Source organism: Malania oleifera, chromosome 1, assembly GCF_029873635.1.
Source record: "Malania oleifera isolate guangnan ecotype guangnan chromosome 1, ASM2987363v1, whole genome shotgun sequence".
NCBI classification, from domain to species: Eukaryota; Viridiplantae; Streptophyta; class Magnoliopsida; order Santalales; family Ximeniaceae; genus Malania; species Malania oleifera.
In genome coordinates, this window is record NC_080417.1 from 41,602,740 (window position 1) to 41,628,370 (window position 25,631).

Genomic DNA, 25,631 nt, shown 5'->3' on the forward strand with positions numbered 1-25,631 from the left:
TATTATACGACATCTGCGCCGGCTGTCATATCATAATATACTATAAATATCATAGCTTCTGTAGTGTTCATGATCTTTCTAAAAATTAATGTAAAATCATACTTATTTTATGAAATAATAACATATTCTGACATGCTATTATAACATTAAACTTATACTCATGTCACACGAGTGAGTTCTACTCTGTATTATACTATAATGTGCTCTAAAATATGTTTTCTTTGTTCAACACCAGTATTTGCAAAAACTACATTAATTCATAAATAAATTTTTGAAACATATACTATGCAACGCCCCGAACCCTTAATCCCGGGTCCGGTGTGTTATACCTGATAAAATCCCTGATAATCCATAAACCAATATATACGCATCGGAAAACATAAATATAATCTCCATATAACATAATACCAGAGTTTACTAATTCTAACTATAATCTATAATAAATCATCCATCACCTGCATTTCCATAAATCTACATAACTCCAAAAATAATTCAGTATTTTCACAATCATTCTTTACTCAATAGCCTTAAAACATAAAGACATAAAACATAAGTATTTACATTCCTCAAAATTAACATAGAAATATACCCTTTTCTTTTTCTATTTCCCAATAATGTTATAAAAACCTCGAGCTCTCAAAGCTCAACCTCAAGGATATCTTGAAAAAGACATACATTTATATTCAAATGAGACACATCTCAGTAAGGGAAGAAACAATATATTAAACACAACGTGTGGCCATCATGAGATTATACATATCATTTTATAATATTTGCAAATCATTAATATAATACTGAAAGTCATTTTCTGGACCTAACAATCATATGTGGAGATTTACCCACGAGATTACCCAAGGATATGGGTGATTACCTGCCCATACAAGTAGCATCCCTATGCTTTGATACTTACGTAACCCGAAGGTTTCTACTGAAGCATACCAGAGCACTCACCTTACTCAGTAAGCCCTCAAGTGTTAAATTAATCTCGTACTCACGCATTCAGCAACAGTTTACCGGCAAAGGCCCTAAGGATAGGGAATTCTACCCGCCCATAAAAAGTAGGTTCCCTCTGCCCTAGTACGTTATGCAGCTACTGTCACATCTGAAACTACTAGTGCACTTACCTTACTCAGCAAGCCCTCAGGCGAAGAGTGCGCCCCGCCCAAACGTAACATGTTCTACGTACATATATATATTATAATAACTTACCTATATATGTATATACATTTCCCTTATTTCAATTAGTTTTTTTTTTTAAATCCAATGTAAAAATGTTTAATTTAATAACTAATTATTTAATTATTGAACTTATCTTAATTTAATTTAATTAACTTTAATTTTAATTTTTTTTCTTCTTTTTCCCACGCTATTCCTTTTATTTATTTATTTTTTATTTTATCTATTTTTTTTATTATTTCAATCATTTTAATTTTTCGGGTTTTACATTCTCTCCTCCTTGAGAAATTTCATCCTCAAAATTTGTTGCTCGATCTTTCATTTCCATAATTCTACGATTTACTATATCCAACACCATAATCTCAACAACACAATTATATACTTTAAATCCAATACACATCCAAGTTCTCCATATAAGGACCAGTCCTACGGCTAAGAAACATCACCATTGATGGATTTACCGTGGTTTTCTGAGACAGTCGACTGAATCGAAAAATCACAAAAGTATGCCCAAGGGATTTCTGGCTCCAAGCTATAAGAAAAAATTCTATACTTCGCTACTCCATACCTACTTCTCAACACCTAACCTACTCATTTCCTATTCTCATCCTAACTTATTCCTATGCTCTGGTATAAATCATCTCTAACGTAATACTTTAACATTTCCATATCTAGGCAATGTGAAATTAATCACACTTCCGGCTGGACATTGCTTTGATACCATCGGTAATGCCCCGCACTTGGGAAGTTTTCTCAGGAAGTGTGTAAGTGAGGACAAAACACACTGAAAAGAACACGTGTTGGTTTGTGGGGCCAGTCATTAGTCTGATAAGGCCCGCCCCCTACTGTCTGGTCTAGGTGGAGGAGGGGAGATGCAATGCTCCCTCACAGACCCAGGTTGGGGCGTTACAAATAAATTAGAGCCAACACCTAGTCGGAAGTGTGATGAGATTCACATCGCCTGGGTTTGGAAATGTGGGTTCGCAACAAGGACGTTGCATTCTATAAGTGGGGGAGAATGTGATACCCCATAGATGAAAGACTTAAAATGATTAGATGTTATTACCCATATCAACAAGGTGCACCTTTCTTTTCAGGAGCTTTCTCATAAGAACTCCACAGTTAAGCGTGCTTGGCTTGGAGCAATATTGGGATGGGTGACCTCTTGGGAAGTTTTCTCAGGAAGTGTGTGAGTGAGGACAAAACACACTAAAAATGACATGTGTTGATTTGTGGGGCCAATCATTAGTCTGATAAGGCCCGCCCCCTATTGTCTGGTCCAAGTACCTCATGAGAAGTTTTCTCAGGAAGTGTGTGAGTGAGGACAAAACACACTGAAAAGGACACGTGTTGATATGTGGGGCAAGTCATTAGTCCGATAAGGCCCGTCCCCCTGTTGTCTGGTCCAGGTGGAGGAGGAGAGACGCAGTGCCCCCTGGCAGACCCAAGTGGGGGTGTTACAGATGGTACATGGGTCTATCAGGGAGCATTGCGTCTCTCCTCCTCCACCTTAACCAAACAACAGGGGGGCGGGCCTTATTAGACTAACGACTGGCCTTATAGATCAACATGTGTCATTTTCAGTGTGTTTTGTCCTCACTCACACACTTCCTGAGAAAACTTCCCAAGAGGTCACCCATCCTAATATTGCTCCAAGCCAAGCACGCTTAACCATGGAGTTCTTATGGGAAAGCTCCCAAAAAGAAAGGTGCACCTTGTTGATATGGGTAGTAACATCTAATCTTTTTAAGTCTTTCATTTATGGGGTGTCAAATTCTCCCCCACTTATAGAACTCAATGTCCTCGTTGCAAACCCACATTTCCAAACCCAGACGATGTGAATCTCATCACACTTTGAACTGGGCGTTGGCTCTGATACCATTTGTAACGCCCCAACCTGGGTCTGTCAAGGAGCAGTGCGTCTCTCCTCCTCCACCTGGACCAGACAACAGGGGGGATGAGCCTTATTGGACTAATGATTGGCCCCACAAACCAACACGTGTTCTTTTCAGTGTGTTTTGTCCTCACTCACACACTTCTTGAGAAAACTTCCCAGGTGGTCACCCATCCCAAGATTGTTCCAGGCCAAACACGCTTAACTACGGAGTTCTTATGGGAAAGCTCTTGAAAAGAAAGGTGCACCTTGTTGATATGGATAGTAACATCTAATCTTTTTAAGTCTTTCTTCTATGGGGTATGACATACTGCATAATAAATATTAAATTTTCTGAAAAATACTTGAATTGATCTATTCCCTTACCTGTTTCCTATGAGGCCTTAAATCACTTCTACGGCGTTCCAAATTCCAAACCCTGAAATTACATTCACCATAGTTGAATCAACTCAAACCCCGGTATATTTACATCTAACACATTTTCTGGGTTCAGAAATTTCAAATAACCACATAAACCCTAAAATAACTTAATTATCCTAATTTTGGGATGGTGCCCAAGCATCCCAAATCAGTAATCCATTTCGGCTAAGTTGTAGAGAATCTCCTCAAGATCATCATGGTAACTTCCAATCGTCGAAACGGGGAAAAATGTAGCCAGATCTAAAGAGAGAAGGAGGGAGAGCCAAAGTAGAGAGAGAAAGTGAGAGAAAATATGAATTTCTCGCCAAGAAATATGATTTTTTGCTATATATAGGCGGTTGTCCAAGTGGCTTCGTCAATGAGACACATGTACTCATCGACGAGTCACAGAAGGGTGTTCCTCAACAAAAAAATGAGTTCTTCGATGATCCCGTAATGGCTTGATTTCCTTACTCTCGGTATCTTCTCATCGACGAACACGTGTACTTCGTCGACGAGATCTAGAAGGACGTTCGTCGATGAGAACCCTAGGTTCGTCAACAAACTCCTGCTGATGCTCCTTAATATAATTCCTTTTTTCTTTTCCTTTATTATTTTATTACTATTATTTTTCTAGGTCTCTACAAATAATTTGATTATTTATACAAATCGTCTCAAAATTTAAGTCTTCTCTCCAAAATGCCTACAGCTTACCACCCATATCGTCATTACTGCTGCAATTAAGAAGCAGCATCTGGTTAGCTAGCTGGGACATCCGGGTATCGTCCAAAAATGGCTCAACAATAGCTATTATAGAAACTCAGTGACGTCTAACTAAATCTTTCAACCTCCTCCTCGATTTTCCCAAACCTTTTACATTACATACTAGCATTGTATCAATTATAGATTAAATTTTAAGGGGCGAGTAAGAACCTGCCAAGAATGATGCACACCTTGTCCTATCTAACCCTTCAATGATGCCACAGAAACCTGTATATCTAAATCCGAAACATAATATTTTTTATTACTCAACGATTGTATAGGTCTATTAGTATCATGGTCTGATGCATAAATAGGCGAAGATGTCCCATCTAACATTGGGAGTGTAACACACTCTAATTCTAAAACTTCAGATACTACCTCCACGTTCCCCCCTCACCACCTTGCCTCACCAGGTTCTTATTCACCCGCACCATTTCCTCCTCCACTCATGCATAAATAAAGGATTGGTCCTCCTCTAAATCCACATAATTCTCCTCATTCACCAAAGTAGCTGCCTCCACTTGTGTCTCATTGGTCCTTTTATCTTGTGCATTAGGCACGAAATTCTCGTGCCTTCATCCCACTTCCTCAGTATTGCCATCCTCCTACTGTGTAACATTCTCTATGTTAACGGTACTTTCCTTCTTCAATTCACCTTCCTCCTGCACTTCAATTATCACCAGTGACTTTTCCACACTCCTTGACTGTTTTGGTTCCTTTATATGAGACTTAACAACCTTCGGCTCTGCATTAATGGGCTTCGAGAGGCCTGTGTGTTATTATGCTTCCCGTTTCTCCTTTTCTCTCCTCATTTTCTTTGGCAAATAAGTAATTTCTTTATCCCTCCCGCCCTTATTTTCTCCTGCTCTGCAAACTACCTCTGTATGTCTTTGATGGTAGCATTTGGAACAATAGAAACCATGCTTCTCATACCATACCTCCTACCTAATCACTTTATTATTTGAAACAACAATGGGGAATCCCTATACCAATTCCTTTTGAAGGTCAATCTCTACACATATCCTTGCACCGATCGTTTGAGTCCTGTTCAATGTCGCATTATCAACTCCTAAAAATCGACCAAATCTGGATGCTAGGATTTGAAGACAATCCGGGCGATACATATGGATTGGTAAGCTAGGTAAGAATATCCATTGGGGTGCCAAAGGAGACTCCTTTTCCAAATCAAAGTCTTTTGTCAAGTGAAACAATTGAAATGAACACCCATCTATTACTCTTCCTTCACAAGCCCATGTATGCACAAAGTCCCTCTCAAATCTCAATTGTATAAAAACATGGTGACTGTCCATGAAACTAACCATTGGAATTTCAAATAACCCTCAAGTTTTAATCATTGTAATTCTAATGACATCTATTGAGGGCCTAGAACATGTAAATTTCAGGACCAAAGCAAACCGAAATTCCTTAGCTACCTTTGTCATCTCCATCTCTGTAAAAATAAAGCCTTTCTCTCCATTAATATCCATAGGATAATGCATTGGCATTTTGAACGTAGGCACCCCCGTATTTGTTACCACCTGAGATATGTCTTTTTGCTGGTATCACCAGGTTCAAATGTCCCCATCGGTGAGGAAGTCACCAGTAGAATGGGCATCGCCATGGGCAACCCAAGGAAGTAGCAAAAACATAGCTTAGGTTGACGACTAGGGTTGACGGCAGCTAGTGGCTACCAATTTCCCATATTGAAAGCCTAAAAATAAAAAATAAAAAAAACCAACCTTTTGTGGTAAGAGTAGATGGAACCTAAGGTGCGATCGCAGCGACAAACTCATTTTGGCATGCAGCATCCCCCAAAACATCAATATTTGGCAATGAAAACGTAGAGGTGGACCGGAGCTTGCACTGCTTCTTCCCAGCAGATTCGCAATCTCTTTTTGGCGTGTAGCATTCATTGCCTTAGGATTGGCTTGCAAGGCAGCGGGTGCTGCCGGAGTTGATGGGCGACGAATTAGTGATGACAGTGGCTACAATGACTGGGAGTCACTACTGAAGCAAATAGAGGGGAGGCTAGGGTTGGTGTGACGACGGAGGAGAGGCCGTGGTTGGTGTGACAACGGAGGAGAAATCGGGGCTGGTATGACGACGGAGGAGAGGGGACGATGACGACGGTGACACCGAGAAGGGCTAGAGATAAATCAAGCTATTTTATACAAGTTAATAAATGAGATCACAAATGTGTCACATTAAACTAGATTGTTGAAAAAAAAATCATGAACTAGATCAAGTTAACCCATCAATCTATTGTAGACCTTATATATACAAAAACCAACATACAAGTATGTTAAACAAGGTAGTTTGTGAGCTTGACAAGTTAAATATGATCTTGTCAAGCTCACAAACTACTTTGTTTAACATACTTGTATTTTGGTTTTTGTATATATAAGTTCTACAGTAGATTGGTGGGTTAACTTGATCTAGTTCATGATTTTTTTTTTCAACAATCTAGATCAATGTGATGCATTTGTGATCTCATTAAATAACTTGTATAAAATAGCTTGATTTATAACTCATTTTAAAATTGATGTTTTTATTTTCTTTTTTATATTTGTGTTTGGAAAATAACTTCTCCTGCCATAACTATAGACATTTTTTTAACCATGTAGTTTTAAGTTCAAAACATAAAACAACAAATCATAAATCCAAATACATTACACATTGTTCCAAACGCACCCATTCATTCATTTATTTTAAATTTGCAAGTTGTCCTGATTTAATTTTAAAGCTAATTATTATTCAATAGACATTCTATGTAAGTTTAAACAGTGTATTAGACTTGGTCTCTTTTGATTTGTTCTTTAAATGAGCAGTTCAACGGGACATATGATGTGCTTAATTCATTTAGACTTGCATAATTAATTAGTCAAAGCCAAACTCAATTTTTTAATTTTGGTTTTGTTTATTAAAGAAGTTAAGTACAATTAAAATATTAGTAGCATTATACCCATCACCAGAACATCACACTCACACATACTTATCCATTAATTGTTTTTATAATTGTATCATACATATTGTACATTATGCAAAAACAACTATACATGTAATGTTAGGATGGTAAGTAAAGTATTGTATGAAGAAGAACGAGATCATGCTTGACTAATTTAGGTTAATGAAATAAGTGCAAACTCAATAATTAAAATTCAGACTTGTTAACTCTAATTAAACCATTAAAAGTTAAACTTAAAACTTGTTAACCCTAATTAATGTTAGGAAATTGAATGGGTAAGAATAGTATCACACAGCTAAAATAAGAAATGAGAAAATAGGAATTGACACCAAGATTTACATGGAAAACCCCCCAAACAAATCGAGGGAAAAACCACAGTAAGATTATAAGTAATCCACTATGAAAAATAATAATAAAACTTCTCTCTAATTACAAGAAGAGAACAATGATACCTCTTTCTAGAATTAGGAGTACACAAATCTCACTAGAAACAATAGGCTACAACAAGGACACCTTTTTAGGAGAGTACTTGATTTCTCTCTCTTTTAAGTTGGAGTTGGAGATGCTTGGGATGGATTAGAACTCCTAGTAGGCATCTTTACTTATAGTAGAGAGTACTACCCACATTTTTTGAATTCTCCTTTCTGCAGCACACGTTTATAGAATTAGGCAGCCACCTTTGTAGACCTGTGCAACTACCTTTATAGACTTGTGTAGCCACCTTTGTAGACTTGTGCAGCCACCAAATGAATAGTGCACCCACCATATAAATAATACAGCCACCATATGAATAGTACAACCCTTATGTTGGACTTTGAATACTAGAAATGACTTTACAATTCAACATTCTCCCACTTAAAGTCATTTTGAGACTTTTTTTTTCATCCTTTCTAGTCTTTCCAGTTCCATGCCACTTAAGTTTCTCTTAAGCCATAAGAGGATCTACACCATATGAACTTGCCAATGTTGATTGGTTTGGTCATAACATTTGTTAGGTTGTATTTGGTGTGAATCTTTTGCATTTCCATGCTTCCTTTTTCCAAAACTTCTCAAATGAAGTGATACTGTGCTTTGATATGTTTTGTCCTGGAATGAAAAGCCAAATTCCTTACAATATGCAAGGCACTCTGACTGTCACAATATAAAGAAATTTTCTCTTGATTGTGCCCGAGTTCTTCCAATAGTCTTTTAATCCATATTGCCTCTTTGTAAGTCTACGTAGCTGCCATGTATTCAGTTTTAGTCATAGACAATGTCACAATAGTCTGCAACTTTGATACCCAGCTTACTACTCCTCCTACAAGAGTAAACACATAACCTGTAGTGAATTTTCTTTTATCAAGATCACCAGAAAAACCTGAATCAACATATCCCCTAGCAATGAATTCTGATCCTACGTAACATAATGCAGCATTTGAGGTCCCTTTGATGTATCTTAGGACCCTCTTCACAAAATTCTAATGCTCTCTACCAAGATTCACCATGAACCGACTGACTGTACCAACTTCTTAAGTAATATCTAGTCTTGTACAAATCATAGCATATATTAGGATTCCCACTGCTGATGCATATGGCACTTGAGGCAATTTCATCCTCTCTGTTTCATTGCTAGGACACATACGTGAGGATAATTTATAATTGACAGGAAGTGGGGTAGAAATTGTCTTACAATCTTGCATGTTGAAGCATCGCAAGACTTTCTTCAAATAATTCTTTTGAGAAAGCCAAATCTTATTATCTTTTCTATCTCGGTTAATTTGCATCCCTAAAATCTTGTTTGCTGGTCCCAAATCCTTTATATCAAACTTCCTAACCAATTCTGCCTTTAATTCTTAGACTTTTTCTTTGTTGGGGCCTGCAACCAACATATCATCCATATACAACAATAAAATAATGAAATCATTATTACCAAACCTCTTGTAGTACATACAATGGTCTGCATAGAGCCTTTTGTATCAGAGGCTAATTGTGAAGGAATCAAATCTCTTGTACCAACATATTGGCGTCTGCTTTAAGCTGTACAGAGATTTGGTTAACATGCAAACCAAGTTTTCTTTTCCTTTTTCTTCAAAACTTTCTGGTTGGAGCATATAACTCTCTTCTTCAAGTTCTCCATGAAGAAAAACAGTTTTCACATCTAACTGCTCTTCTTTCTAAGTATGCCCTTTCATTACTAGTCTTGCATGATATCGTTCCACCTTATCATTTCCATCTCGCTTGATCTTGTAGACCCATTTATTTCCAGTGGCTTTACGTCCATGTGGTAATGGAACAAGCTCCCATGTATTATTTCTATACAAGGCTTCAATTTCTTCCTACATTGTTGTCATCCACAAAGAAACATTAGTGCTACTAATAGCCTCATGGAAAGTTGATGACTCTCCATCTTTTGTTAGAAGACAATATGTAGTATTACTTGCCATGACATAATTTGAGTGCCATGATGGTTTCCTTGTTTCACGTACTGAACGTTGAACTTCTGTATCATTGGCCTCATTTGGTTTTTATTCCTCACGCTCTAGTGCGGCTTCAGAAAAAATCTTTATTTTCTTCTATCTGAACAGTGGTAGTCGTTTCCAAAGTGTCGTTGTTTTCTTTATTTTGCAGTTCATTTTTTTGCAAAAATCACATCCCTACTGACTATGACCTTGTGGGTAGTGGGATCCCATGGTTGATACCCCTTGACTCCGTCAGCATAACCCAAGAATATGCATTTCGTGGACTTTGGGTCTAGTTTAGTTCTTTCTTGGGCATTATACATTACATATGCAGGACATCCAAATATATGAAGAGAAGAATACTCTGATGGCTTATCCATCCACATTTCCATCAGTGTCTTCAAACAAATTGTTGTTAACAGTGATCCATTTATTACATAACAAGTGGTTCTGACTGCTTCAACCCACAATGACTTGGCTAGATCTGCAATCTTCAGCATGACTCTGGTCCTTTCCAATTTGGTTCTGTTCATCCGCTCTACTGTGCCATTTTTCTGAGGTGTATCCACAAAAGTGAACTGCCTTTGAATATCCTTTTGCTTGCAAAATGAAATAAAATTGTCGTCTTTATATTCTCCTCCATTATCTATCCCTAAACATTTGATTCTTTATTCAAGTTCCACCTGCGCTTTAAATTCTTTGAACACTAGAAACACATCTGACTTCCTCTTGATTGGATACACCCATAATCTCTAGGAGTAGTCATCAATAAATGATACAAAATAATGTGCTCCTCCTAGGGATGGAACTGGTGATTCCCATACATCAAAATGAATCAATTCTAGAATGTGCTTGCTTCTGGCAGTAGATCTTTCAAATTTTAATCTATGTTGCTTACTTGTAACACAATGCTCATAGGAAGGTAGACTTACTCATTTGAGTCCAGGAAGAAGATTACGTTATGAAAGAATCTTCGGACCACGTTCAGACATGTGGCCAAGTTTGCGATGCCACATTATTGTTGATTGTTCCCAGGTTGATGCAACTGATGCGTCTCCCTGTTGTGTAGTTTTTTCCAGCAGTGTGCATAGATTTTCCACGATCTTTTCTGTCTTCATTAATACAAGCGCGCCTTTGACAACTTTCAAGATCCCATTTTCAATAAGGGTCTTACAGATGAGGTCATCTAACTATCCAAGAGATAGTAAATTTTTCTTCAAGCCCTTCACATGTCATACCATTTAAATAGTGCGAATCATACCGTTGTACATCTTTAGTTTGATATTACCAACACCAACGATCTCCAAAGCATGATCATTACCCATGAACACAAATCCGCCTGAAACAGGTTCATATGAGTGGAACCAGTCTCGGCGAGAGGTCATGCGCCAAGTTGCTCTAGAATCCATGATCCATACATCAGTAAGTTTCTTACCACCTTTAGATATAGTTTTCACTTCGCTATATAGGATTTATCCATCACTGGAAGTACTCGCAATGCATCTTTGAGAAGTGTTCTCCTCAGGAGCTTTCTCTACATTCTTCTTCTTATGGCAACAATCCTTCGAGATGTGCCCCCTTTTGCCACAATTGTAGCATTTAAAATTCTTCTTACTCCTTGACTTTGATCTACCATGATTATGAATCCTAGTAGAGCCACGTTCTGTTGATCTTCCTCTCATCATCGGTGTGCCTTAACTTGTTGAGAACTAGATGATCTATCTTCATTGTTTTTGCGCCTACATTCCTTTTCTAGAACAGCCGCCGCAACATCATCGAAGACTAGATTATCTAATTGAATATTATTTGTAATGTTGATGATGAGTTGATCATATGAATGTGGCAGACTTTGGAGTAGAAGCTCCGCTCGTTCGGTTGGCTCAATCTTATGACCTAACGTTGTCAGTTGGGAGAACAACGTATTAAGATTGTTGATGTGGTCCGTAACCGATGTGGACTCACTCATTCGAAGAGTGTAGAGTCGCCACTTTAAGAAGATCTTATTGTGAAGTGACTTTACCTCATAAAGCTTTGTTAGTGCATCCCAAATTTCTTTTGCTAACTTCTTCTCTGCAATGCTTGATAACATCGAATTTGCTAATGCTAGATGAAGATTAGCCACAACATTGCAATCCATTTCATTCCATTTTTCGTTAGTTATCCCTGTTGGTCTATCTCCAATTTCTATTAAGCAATTGTCCTTTCTTAGGACCGCCTTCATATTCAATTTCCAAAGGGAGAAATTACCCCCATTGAACTTCTCAATTTCGTACTTTGTTGCCATTGTAGTAGATAAGATCTGCTCCTCCACTAAACTGGCTCCTACTTTTTCACCGTGATCAATACCATATACGTGAATAGTATCTCTAAGAACCCGAACCGTGATATGTGGGTTAAAATAATAAAGGGAAGGGTAAAATTGAAATTTGAGTAGGTTTCATCGATGAAGCCATATTTTGTTGACGAAGGCTTTGTTCTACTCGTCAACGAAGTTCAGAGGCTCGTCGATGAGGAGAAGCAGAGAGATTTTGGGAAACTGGGAATCTCAGGCTCGTCGACGAGGTCACCATCTCATCAACGAGATCACCGTCTCGTCGATGAGCTTTTTATATGACCTCATCGATGAGGACACTATTTCGTCGACAAGGGCGGCCGAGTTAAGGGCTATAAAAAGGAATTTTCATTACTTCTCAGCTAAGAAATCTAAATATCCTCTCTTTATCTCTCTAGAAACTCACCATACACTCTCTCTTTCTAGATTTCTTCTTCGTTCATCGTTTAAGTCAATGCTCCAAAGTTACCACGAGGATCGTGGAAGGATTCTCTACAAGTTCTACAGATCAGATTTTCGGTTCAACCATTTTCAGGTTTTGGCGTAAAATCGAGGTAAGGATCGATTTTCAATTCTGATCTAGTAGTTTTGTAGAGAAGAGTGTTGTGAGTACCTTCTGTACTGGGATTTGTAGGTTTTGGAACTCGGTTCGCTGTTTAGGAGCCTTGGAGTTCGAGATTTGTTATTTGGGGGAAAGGTAAGGGGATTCAGTTTATGTCGGTTATTTTTGAAATTGGACTTGGTGGAACTATGGTCCATGGTCCTGTGTGCATTTTGGTTACCCATTTTGGGGGATCTAACAGGTAAAATTATGGGTTTTTCATAATTACAGTTTTGGGAAAAAAGGGGTATCGGGTTGCATCCCTGGTTTTGTTGAAAACCAAATGTAAATGGTGATTTATACTGTGTTATAAGGATGACCATGCCTTGACTTGTTTAACTATATGTGTTTGGATGTAAGGACCCAAACCGTGATAAATGGGTTAAATAAATAAGAGAGGGGTAAAATTGGTATTTGAACAGGCTTCGTCGACGAAGCCAGAGTTCGTTGATGAAGGTAATGCATTTCTCATCGATGAAATTCAGGGGCTCGTTGACGAGGAGAAGCCAAGGAGTCTCGAAAAAATCGGAGATCCCAGATTCATCGACGAGGCCACCGATTCGTCGATGAAGGCAGTGAAGGATTCGTCGACGAGAACCCCATTTTGTTGATGAGTTAGGTCGAGTCAAAGGGCTATAAATAGGGATTTTCATTACTTCCTCACTAAGAAACTTCAATCCTATCTCTCTCTCTCTCTCTAGAACTCTCCCTATCTCTCGCTCTCTCTAGATTTTTTCGCTGATCGTTGATGGAATTGGAAATCTGAAGTTACTATGAGGATCAGGAAATGATTCTCTACATTTCTAGCGGATCGGAATTCCATTTCGAGCATTTTTGGGTTTCGGGCTAAAATCGAGGTGAGGCTCGATTTTTGTTTCTGATTCAGAATATGTGTAGTAGTATGAATTCTAAGCATGTATTGTTCTGTGGTTTGTAGGTTTTGGAGTTTCGGTTTGTAGTTTTGGGGACTGTAGAGTTCATAGTTGGAATTCAGGTTAAGGTAAGGGGATTCTGTTTATATCAGTTTATTTTCGAAATTAGGATCGGTAAGCTTGTAGGCTACAATCGTATATATGTTTTGGCTACTTATTTGGGGAAATCTATTGGGTAAAATACGGGATTTTCGGGTTACAGTTTTCGAAAAAATTTGGAGATTTCGAGTATCATCTCTACATTGTTTGGAAAATCGTTCGTTTTGTTTAAACTGAATTATTGAGATGACTGTTATCCATATTTGCATAAACTGTATACTTCAAATGGAAAATGATATGATTTACCGTAAACGAAATAAGTGTGGTATGTATGGTTGTATGTATTTGTTCCAGGTATATATAAAACAACTAGTGGCGGCTAATTACCGTACGCAGAAATGTATAGGAACGTGAGTTCCAAAATGATTTTAGGTTTTGTGAAATCGGCTAACGGCGGCTAATTACTGTATGCCGAAACAACTATATGGCGGCTAATTACCGTATGCTACGCCATGTACTGGTTAACTACCGTGGGCGAGAGTCTCCGACTCTATATCCGAGGTGTGAAATATCACCAGTATGTTTCGGTTGGTCACCGATGGGTGTGTTCTACACCGTATGGAGCAATGTAATCACCGTGGGCCTCGATCGTCACAACATAGTTGCCTATGTAGCAATGTAATCGCTGTGAGACTTAGGTGACCTTGTGTAGTTGCGTATGGAGCAATGTAATCACTATTGGGCCTCGGTCGTCGCAGCGTAGTTGCGTATGTAGTAATTTAATCGTTGTGAGACTTAGGTGACCTTGTGTAGTTGCGTACTAGTGTGACGACACTGACCATATGTTTTGGGTATCGTATGTATTGGAATGGTTTTTGTGAAAATACTGGAACTCTATGTATCTGTATGAAACTGTATGAAAATGTTTCTAACTGTATCATATTTTATAGTGTTATGAAGTATGTAAAATAACACTGGTATGCCACATACTGATATAACCTGCTTTCTTTCTTATCGAGAGGTGTCTCACCCCGAATATATAAATGTTTTTCAGGTCCTTCGGGTAGCCAAAACTAGAATCCTAGCGTCTAGAAGCGAGGGGTGTCGTTTAGCTACTACTAGTGCCTAATAGGTACAAGTTTTTGTAACTGGGTTGTCGTGATGGATTTTGTAGATGCCGTTGTATGTATGGTATTCATAGGGACGTATGTCCTTGTATGGTATAGACTCTCGTATGGTACCATTTATGTATAGAAAGACCGTAATCTGCTGCGTATCTTGATGAGTATGGACGTTTATTTGTATGTATATAAGGCATCCGTTCACCCCATGGGGTCGGACCCTCTTTTTGTATTGTATCATGTATGTTTTTATTGATACAAAGACAGGTTAGTTTACTAAATTCATACTTGGGACCCATTTTCGGGTTCGGGGCTTGACATTGGAAAACCATGATTGTAGATTACCAAATGGGTGTGGTTTGTTTGGTTATATGAGCACGCATGTGTTGTATTTTGGTTGAAATGCGAGTTAGAACGAGGTTCCAAATTTGTTCCAAGTACTGAGAGTGTCCAGCTCTATATCCAAGGGCGTGAGCCTTATTGGCTGATCACCAAAGGGTGTGGATCCACCAGTTTGCTCCGGTACGATGCCATGGGAGTCTGGGATTAGCCATGTGTCGGTGGCACCATGTTTTGTGGGTTGGCTAAGGGCTAACACCGAATATCGTGGGCCGGCTTCAGGCCGAAGGGTGTGACAACACCGGGATTGCTTGATCATGTCTGTGTGCTTGTATGCACTGTTGTGAAATTAGTACTGAAATTGCATTTAACTGTGTATATGTTGCGTCATGATAACACTCAAATGCCACACACCGATATAACACTCAAATTAGTACTGAGAGGTGTCTCACCCCTACTGTACGTGCATATTTTCAGGTCCTTCGAGTAATAAGAACTAGCATCCTTGTGTTGGGAGCGTAGTGGGCGGTGTGCTGCGAGTAGCGCTTAGGTAAGTGCCAGGACTTTTATTTCTGTGGGTTTCCATTTTGAGATATGTTGGGCACCCGATTGTACGTTGTTTGTTGGAGTTTTGATTCTATTCTTGTATAGACTCTGGTATGGTACTGTATGTATATAGAAAAACCTTTTGCGCTGCGTATATGATTGTATATGGATGTGCATTGGGTGCCTGGGAGCCCCATGGGGTCGGACCCTTATCTATTGTCCTATGTTGGTTGATGATTTTTATGATATAAGGATAGGTTAGATTACATTTTCACCCCTGGGTCCCATTTCCGGGTTTAGGGTGTGACAGCTTGGTATTAGAGCTAACCAGGTTGTTAGGTCTCGTAGACTTGGTTAGGCTTAGCTGTGAGTGCATACTAGAGTATAGGATGTTGGATGTTGGTAGAGTTGGTTGAGGATTGTTTTGTTGCTAGACCAGGACTTGTTGGCGGTATTCCGTGTTTTTCCTGGAATGACAATTCTAATAAAAGTAGGGCAGACCAATGATGACTTTCGTGTCAGTGTGATAGGATAGATCTGGACTTGGCAGGAAGTAGTTAACATGATTAGGGATAGATAATTGTGTTAATTGTACATCTATATGTGTTGTAGGAGTATTGATAAGATTCCTATTATGTTGTAGAATGGAGCCTAAGGAAAATGACCTGGGAAGTGGCTCCAAGGAGATTGCGAGTGATGAGTCTCCTTCTGTGCCTCGAGGTTTGACGAGGCATGTTTTGTAGGAGATCGGGCGGAGTGTGAGGAGAAGTGAATGCTCTCTTATTGATGCGGGCTGCACCATTGAGAGGTTCACACGCATGCATCCTCCGACGTTCTCTGGGGGACATGACCCAGTGATAGGAGAGGACTGGGTGGAGAAGACTAAGAGGATCTTGGAGGTCCTACACTATACGGATAGGCAGCGAGTCCTCTATGCTACCTTCCAGCTATCTGGGGAGGCGGCTTGATGGTGGACTGCAGTGAATCTGCAAGAGAAGTAGAGGGGCGGTCCTGAGGAGATGTCATGAAGCTGTTTCAAGGAGGTGTTCTTTGACAGACACTTCCTAGCTTCTGTACGTGATGGTAAGGAGGATGAGTTTTTCGCTCTGACTCAGGGGAGTATAATGGTGCAGGGGTATGCGGCTCGGTATATAGAGCTATCCCGATTCGCGCCATGCTTGATCTCGACCGAGTGTGAGAAGACTTTGAGATTCGAGAAGGGCCTGAGGAAGGATATTCATAGATTAGTAGGTATACTTCAAATCCGCGAGTTCTCAGTTTTGGTGGATAAAGTCATTGTGATTGAGACTGGTATCCGAGAGGACGAGGTGGATCAGGAGCTAAAGAAGAGGCCAGCACCTTCTGGTTCTTAGTCTAGATCTCATCAGGGATTGTAGAAGAATAAGAGCAAGGGTTCAAGTTACCATGAGAATACCGAGCGCTAGGGGTCTTAGGGGGACCAGGTTAGTGGTCATTGTACCAGACGCCACAGATGGCACGACGGCGAGTGCTTGACATTTGGGGGTAACTGCTACAACTGTGGCCAGTCAGGTCACATGTTTCACGATTTTTGTGCACTGAAGCGAGACGAGCCTGCATCTAGTGTGAACCGGGGAGCAATCATATACCTTGGGGAACCATTCATGCGAATATAGCTCCAGCCAGAGTATACTCTCTTACTCTAGCGGATGCTGAACATGCAGGGAACGTAGTGACAGGTGCCTTATTATTACTTTCAAATAATGCTTCTATTTTGTTTGCTTCGGGTGCAACCCATTCTTTTGTAATTGTGAGTTTTATTAAACGGTGTGGGGTTGAGACCTAAGTCATAAACGAGGTGTTATCTGTTACTACACCATCTGGAAGTATATCATTCTATAGGAGGATGTTAGCAAACTACCCAGTGTTAATTCAAGGAAGGCTACTACCGAAGAATTTTATGGTGTACAATATGTCGGGGTTTGATGTCATTCTGGGGATGAATTGGTTGTTCTCCAGTTATGCTATAATCGACTATCGTAGGAAGGTAGTGCTTTCTAAATTAGTACCCGGATATCGTGAGCCAGCCTCGAGCTGAAGGGTGTGACAACACCGGGATCGCTTGATCATGTGTGTGTGCGTGTATGCACTGTTGTGAAATTAGTACTGGAATTGCATTTAACTGTGTATATGTTGCGTCATTATAACACTCAAATGTCACACATCGATATAGCATGTATTCTTCTTTACTGAGAGGTGTCTCACCCCTTCTATACGTATATATTTTCAGGTCCTTCGAGTAACCGAAACTAGCGTCCTTGTGTTGGGAGAGTAGTGGCCAGTGTTCTGCGGGTAGCGCTTGGATAAGTGTTAGGACTTTTATTTTTTTGAGTTGCCATTTTGAGATATGTTGGGCACCCGATTGTACGTTGTTTGTTAGATTTTTGATTCTGTTCTTGTATATAATCTGGCATGGTACTGTATGTATATAGAAAAACCTTTTTCCGCTACGTATATGATTGTATGTGGATGCGAATTGAGTGCCTGGGAACCTCACGGGGTCGGAACCTCATCCATTGTCTTGTGTCGTTGGATGGTTTGTATGATACAGGGATAGGTTAGATTACATTTTCACCATTGGGTTTCATTTTTGGGTTCGTGGCGTGACAGTATTGTAAATGAATGGAACTGTATGCTTGAATAAATCTGGTATATGTTCACAATACTGTAAAAGTATTCGGTGACACGTGTGAATAGTAACCATGCATGAATAGTAACCCCAACCCAAAGGCCGTAACCCAAGGCTCTAATACCACTGTTAGGAAATCGAATGGGTAGGAACAGTATCACACAGCTAAAATAAGAAAAGAGAAAATAGGAATTGACACCAAGATTAACGTGGAAAACCCCCAAACAAATCAAGGAAAAAACCACAGGTAAGAGTAGAAGGAATCCACTATGAAAAATAATGATGCAACTTATCTCTAATTACAAGAGGAGAACAATGATACATCTCTCTTGAATTAGGAATAAACAAATCTCACTAGAAACAACAAGTTACAACAAGGACACTTTTTTAGGAGAGTACTTGATTTTTCTCTCTTTTAAGCTAGAGTTGGAGATGTCTGTGATGAATTAGAACTCCTATTAGGCATCTCTATTTATAGTAGAGAGTAATGTCCACCTTTGTTGAATTCTCCTTTCTGTAGCACACCTTTGTAGACTTAGGCAATCACTTTTGTAGACTTGTGTAGCCACCTTTGTAGACTTGTGTAGTCACCAAATGAATAGTGCAACCACCATATAAATAGTATAGCTACCATATGAATAGTACAACCCCTATGTTGGACTTTGAATGTTAGAAATGACTTTACAATTCAACAATTAAACCACTAGTAGTACTATACGTGCCACCTCAAACTTCAAATCTATACTCATCACCTACTATTTTATATAATTATATGTCCTATAGTACCGGATTGTCAGGGTGATGTTTGGATGGTAAATATATATAACATCTCGGTGAAACCATATCCCACCTTGGCTTTATGCCTTTCTGGTCTTCAATTCTGCACCACCTTCATTAGCTAGACTGTACGGAGAGATGTGAGGTCAGTCCACAGAACAAAAGGAGGTTAAAAAAATAAGAACAGCAAATAAATCTATTCTTCCTTATCCTCGTTGAGTTATGGCAGCCGAAAGGCGAACCAATAAGGGAAAGGGAAAAAGATTACGCACATGCAGGCATGGTTGAAACTCTTGAAACCAACAAATGACCGAACTAGTTAATTTGTGGCAATCAAGGTTTGATCATGAAATTTGAAGTTAATTCATCAACCCATGCCATTAGATTCACGCTATAACACGAATATTAATTGTCCTGTGCAGTTAGTCTTTTCCTGTTAAGCTAACTAATTACTGTCAATCCTACCAGATGCAAATTAAATGAAGCTGGAGAATGTCATCTTGTGACCAGATAGCTAGAGGAAATATCAGAGAAGTTTCTCAAGTTTTGGAACGACCTTCGGACGTACATCCCACTGTGAGCAAACCAACAAAATTTAAACGATAGAGAAATCTGTGACCCATTTACTGGTTTAACTTGGCTTTTATTTTTTACTCTAATTCAGATGATCGAGCAGATCCTAGTTCTACTTGTAAGAAGTCTGTAAATTGAACTGCAGGAGTAGATGAGAGTCCCATGGTTTTACATAAAAGGTTGCGACCATTACATAACGGTTTTTTGGATTACCAATACCGTTACACACCGCGAAATTGGTGGGAAGAAAAATCATGGCCGTAGCAACCGTTACCGCGACCGTTACGTAACCGCTATTGGACTGTTACACCAAAACAAATATTTTTATTTTTTGCCTTTTCTACTCACTTTTTCTCCCTCTTTTATATATCATTCTCAATATACCAAGTGGCAAGAGGAGGAAAAGATTATGATGAAGATGACAATGATACAAAATTTACTATTTCTTTAAATACTCACAACAGATGCATTAATTAACAATTTCAAAATACTTGTTAGGAAAACATATATTTTTGATAATATTAGTGTTGTGATATTTATGTTTTTACTTTTCAACTTCAACCTTCTTTCTTTTCTGACTATTTTATATTTGTATTATTCATATGTCTTATATGTCTAATAGATTAATTGAGTGTATTAGTGGAGTGTATAATGTATTTTGTTTTATTAATTAATTTAACACACATAAGAATTTATCACAGATAAGAACAATGAGAAGTGTAAATACGCGCTTACACACACACACACGCGTAATTTTCTATCAATAGTTATTTAAAACAAATGTAAACTTGTTACCCTTACCAAATAACTTAATTACTTGAGTTAAAGGGTCCAAAATACACTAAAACTCTAAGAATGACTAAAAGTTTAAAACGTGCAAGTACACTAATATACACAAGTTTGTGCGTGCTTCAAAAAAATTCACGGCCGTTACACCTTCTACCTGTTATATAACATCTACTACTCCCGCTTCCCATTACACCTATTACCATTATGTTACGCTACCCGCTACCGCGATTTAAAACCATGGATGAGACTAATGATAACCAAGCAACTGCATGCCTACCGTGGTGATATTGTCAGATTCAGATCAACTATATATGACAAGGACTACATTTGCATGTCTGATTGAAGGGCGAGAATCCGCCAGGAAAGTTCCTCATTCATTGTCGCTCAGTATCACTAGATCAATCATTTTTACGTAAATTTGAAACGAAACAGTGAGATATTAAGATAGCCTGCTCTATAAAAAGGCCACCAGGTGTAATGTAGTTCATATGCACAAGCGAAAATTGAAGAGGAATAAGAGGCTAAGTGAGAGAGACTCTGAGACTGAGAGTGATAATCGACAGATAGAAATGGAGATAGAGGAAGTTGGGAGCTATGATCAGGCACTGCCTCTGCTCTCTTTGAATCATGTCTCCTTGTTGTGCAGATCTGTGTGGGACTCTCTGCGGTTCTACGAAGATGTGTTGGGCTTTTGCCTCATCAAACGCCCATCTTCTTTCGATTTCAATGGAGCTTGGTCAGTTTCTCTCTATCCCCCCCCCCCCTTCTCTCTCTCTCTCTCTCTCTCTCTCTCTCTCTCTCTCAACCCGTTTCTTTTACATAAATTAAAACTATAGCACATAACATGGGATTAAGGCAAAGTTTACTTTTATTAATTATAAGAGAAGTGCAAAATGTCACCCTTTTTTTGCACCCTTTTAGCTCCACTGCTTGTTGCGGCATCCAATTCATCCAATGACATGGACATGAATTGGATCAAATTCAAAATGCTATAGCAATGAACCCACAGGTTGGGGCATAAATACATTACTATAGCTTGCTTTCTCCGGCTGTCATTAATTATTAAAAGTATTTAGATCCAGGATTTTGTCAACAACAAAATAGTAAGTGCACGACTGAAATATATATATATATATATATATATATATATATATATATATATATATATATGCTATTTTGTGAAGGTTGTTCAACTATGGCTTTGGGATACACTTGTTGGAGAATCCATCTGACGATGACTCATATACCATTCATCAATCCAGACCCATTAATCCAAAGGATAACCATATCTCCTTCCAAGTAAGAAAAATATGTTTAATTGGACGAAACAATAATTTCTTAGAGCTGTCTAATACTTGTTTATATAAAGATTTCCTAAATTGTGTGTGTGTGTGTGTTTTTTTCTTTGGCAGTGCACTGATGTTGGGCTTGTGAAAAAGAGGCTGCAAGAAATGGGGATCAAGTATGTGACAGCAGTGGTCAAGGACGAAGGAAACACTGTGGATCAAGTGTTCTTCCATGACCCAGATGGTTATATGATCGAGCTTTGCAACTGCGAGAACATTCCAGTCATCCCCATCTCGTCCTGCGCATTCAAGCCTGGGACGGGGACAAGTTTTAAGAGGATGGCATATAACAAATGTGGGTTCATGGAGACTCTGATGATGGAGAGCTTGAGCATGGATATGATGAACTTCTCATTTTAATTAAGTTGTGAGAAAGGGCTGAATGAACCAGGTAATTCAGTTCAAAAGAAAGGCGCTGCCTAGCTTGCACAAAAAAGGTTCTGAGTTGCAAGTGCACTTTTAATGGTCTTAAATTTTCTTGTTTTAAGTGTATTATTTGCCTGTCAAAGATGTGTATTATTTGGATGAGGGTCGGTACTGCTGTTGAGGTTTTTTCACATTAAATGAAATGTACTCTAGGTGTTACATGCCCTAAAGTTGTGGGAAATCATGAATAAAACTTCGTGTATAGTTTCTTAACTGATGCAAACCAGCCTTATCCAATCTTGAAATTTTTGTTCATGTTTCATTTCTGGAAAAGCATGAAGCCAGATATCAAAGATGTAGTAGAAAATATGCAACTAAATCAATTAAGCTTTGGACAGGTGTAAGGGAAAAAGCAATGGTGCCTGAGCTGCTAAAACGTTAATGCAGCAGAAAATGTTTCTATTCCAATATGATTTCTAATTAAGGTAAGAACTTGATATTTTAGTGGAGAAGGAGAGTGGGACAGATCAATTATTCCATTTAATTGAATGCCTAAAGGGCCTTGACACCATTGTGTACAGGAAAAGTAAATAAATAACATACACAAAGACAAATGTAGAAGAATACAGCATCAACAACTTCCAATTTTGTTACCCAGAAATACCGCAAGCAAGTTAAGTGCAATAAGAACTAATCAGAAACTGATCGAAATCAATCCATGTTATAAAAAAGAAAATGTTTGAACTTGGCTTTCATCCATAATTTGAGGTTTCTATTTGATAATTAATGTCTATCTCATTCTTTTCTTGGTTGGATCTGTTAGAGCTACAGGGTGTCAGGAGAGCTAATTTCAAGAATTTTACTAGTTGATATTTGCCCCAGTATATTGAATGATCAATTTGCTACAGAAAAATTATACAAACTACTATCTTTAAGATACAATAAAACCACACTGGAAATCTACTAGCAGGAAACCTGAAGACTTCTTAGAACTTGCGTAGAAACAGTGCATATTTGACTACGACGGAAGTAAGAAAGCCAGAGTAAAATGAATTTTCATTTCATTAAACTTATTATTAAGACATCTTATTTGTATATATAAAGAGTTACAAATAAAATCCTTTCAAACAGGCACGACTATTCAAAGATTTATTAGTAATTTCTTAAGGCTTGCTATCTAAAATTTAATAATTATTAAATCTGAAATTTTTTGTTTCAAATAGAAGGTCTTAGTCGTAGAAGTGTGCATGCTCAAGTGCTAGGTGTTTAAATACAAACTATTTGGCCTTACAAAGTTATACCATAAATCAATTTTGAAAAATAGGATGAGAGTAAAGGTCACAAAATAGATTAATACTCGAAAGTGATCTTCGCCATTTAAACTAGGTTTTGACTTGAAGTATAGTAACTGATTTATGACTAGGTCAGCTTGAACCCTATTAAGGAAATTACTTAGTTTTCCAGCAAACCGTCGATGGTTTTGATAAATCATTCATCGATTGTTTCAACGGATTAAAACAAGATGGTTATTGTGACTAAACCGTCAACGGTTTCACTAAAACCGTTGACGGTTGCACTAAAATCGTTGACAATTTCTCCTGTTGCTGAACTACTAAGAATTCTAACGGTTGAAGATTTGTGAATATCCGATTGTATGTGGCGAAATGAGATTCTTCAAATTGTATTACTTAAATATTTGTTTTTATTTGATAGTCTAGAATCTCTTTGATTTAGTATTTAAATTTGAATTTGTAACAACTATACCTTGTACAAGTCCTATATATAGGACACCTCTGCGTCAATGAAAATGTCTTGCATTTTCTATATGATATCAGATCTCTTTCTCTAATGAGCCTTTTTTTTTTCCTCTTTCCTAATGGTCGTTTCTTTTGAATCCGTTGTTGTCACCACCCTTGACACTCTCGGCAGTGGCAACTCTTCTCTTATTGCCATCAATGTCGGCTCCCAGCTTCCCTTGAAGCTTACCCTTTCCAACTTCCCTTCTTGGCGTGCCAAACTGACATCAATGCTCATTGGCTATGACTTTCAGGGCTATCTTGATGGTACAACTGTTTGTCTGTCACAAACCATTTCTCTCATTTCTCGCAACACCCCCTCTTCCGGTTCATCTTCTATAGGTGTCTCCACTCCGAATTTTAGGCATTGGCTTTGACAAGATAAGTCGATTCTCCTCGCCATCCTTGCATTTGTCTCCAAGCTGGTCTTGTCACTCATTGCCGCTTCCACCACTGCTCATGATGCTTGGTCCAAGTTGCAACAATTGTACGCCAATAGTTCACGCACTAGTGTTATGCAACTTAAGGAGGAGTTGACTCTCATTCAGCAAAATTCCCGCTCAGTCTCGGAGTATCTCCAAGCCATCAAGGTTTTAGTTGATGAACTTGGTATGATTGACTCTTCTGTCTCAACGGATGACATTAAATTGTATGACCTCAATGGTGTTGGCCCTAAGTACCGTGAGATTGCAGCGCCTATTCGAGCACGTGAGACTTCTCTTAGATTTGAGGAGCTTCATGATATGTTGGCTGGCCATGAAAGTTACTTACGATTTGTTGACGCATCCAATGTTGTCCTGGTTGCACTGCAAGCTCCACTCGGCACCGCACTTTCACTTCCATTTTCAACTGCAGCCAACATTCTAGTGCTGGTTCCTTTGGTTAGTGTTGCTCCAACTCTGGTCGTAATAATCGTAAGGAGCAGTTTGGTAAGCCCCAAATCATTTTTCAGTTGTGTGACAAAGTCGGCCACTCGACCAAGACTTGTTACTCGACTTCAGGAGTGAAGTCTGTTAATTGTGCTGCTACAAATGCATCCACTGACAAAAAGTGGCTTTTGGATTCCGCTGCTTCTAACAACATCACCTTCAATCTTGCCAATCTCTTTGTTCACTTGGAGTATGATGGCACGAATGGGGTCGTCATTGGCGATGGCTTAGGTTTGCGAGTGATACATGTTCGCTTTATGTCTATTCCCTTTCCCTCAAAGCCTTTAAATTGACCAATACTTTTTGTGTTCCTAATATTCACAAAAACCTGATCTCCTATAACGCCCTAACCCTCTAGATGGGCCCAAAGTGCTACTATACCTACATAACATTCATATCTCTGATACCATACATATACCCCCCCCCCCCCGCGCGCGCGCGCGCACCCAAATAAGGGAAATGTAGTGTTTCAATTTTAACTTCACATTCATACACAATGGAAAACATAAACATACATCATCTAATAAAACTTACCAGAGTCTCTAACTATTTCCTCACATACATCCATACATAACTAAAAGCATAACCTGCTATTACAAACCCCAAAAGATATCTTGGCCAAAACCTAGTACATAAAAAATAATAGGCTTCAAAATTCTTCTAGAAGTCTAGGACTGATTTCTTGTAGGACCTGGAACAAGATTTGTATATTGGGGTGAGACACTTCTCAATAAGGTAGATCATATTATATCAATGTGTGACAACATGAGTTTATTTTAGTAGAAAACAAGTAGATATTTATATCACTCACAAACCCATAATATAGAAGATATATATACATAA

At 38.7% G+C, this 25,631-nt stretch overlaps 2 protein-coding genes across 2 annotated transcripts; both read left to right on the forward strand.

Moving 5' to 3' along the window:
• The first annotated feature begins 20,688 nt into the window (after positions 1 to 20,688).
• LOC131157749 (glyoxylase I 4-like) lies at positions 20,689 to 22,336 on the forward strand. Its single transcript, XM_058112110.1, has 3 exons — positions 20,689 to 21,087; positions 21,536 to 21,650; positions 21,764 to 22,336. Exons 1-3 carry the CDS (start codon positions 20,840 to 20,842, stop codon positions 22,055 to 22,057), a joined length of 657 nt encoding a protein of 218 aa, XP_057968093.1. The 5' UTR covers positions 20,689 to 20,839; the 3' UTR covers positions 22,058 to 22,336.
• Positions 22,337 to 23,939: 1,603 nt separating this feature from the next.
• On the forward strand, positions 23,940 to 25,081 carry LOC131159088 (uncharacterized). The gene is made up of 3 exons (XM_058113862.1): positions 23,940 to 24,126; positions 24,241 to 24,740; positions 24,812 to 25,081. Exons 1-3 carry the CDS (start codon positions 23,940 to 23,942, stop codon positions 25,079 to 25,081), a joined length of 957 nt encoding a protein of 318 aa, XP_057969845.1.
• Positions 25,082 to 25,631: the final 550 nt, after the last annotated feature.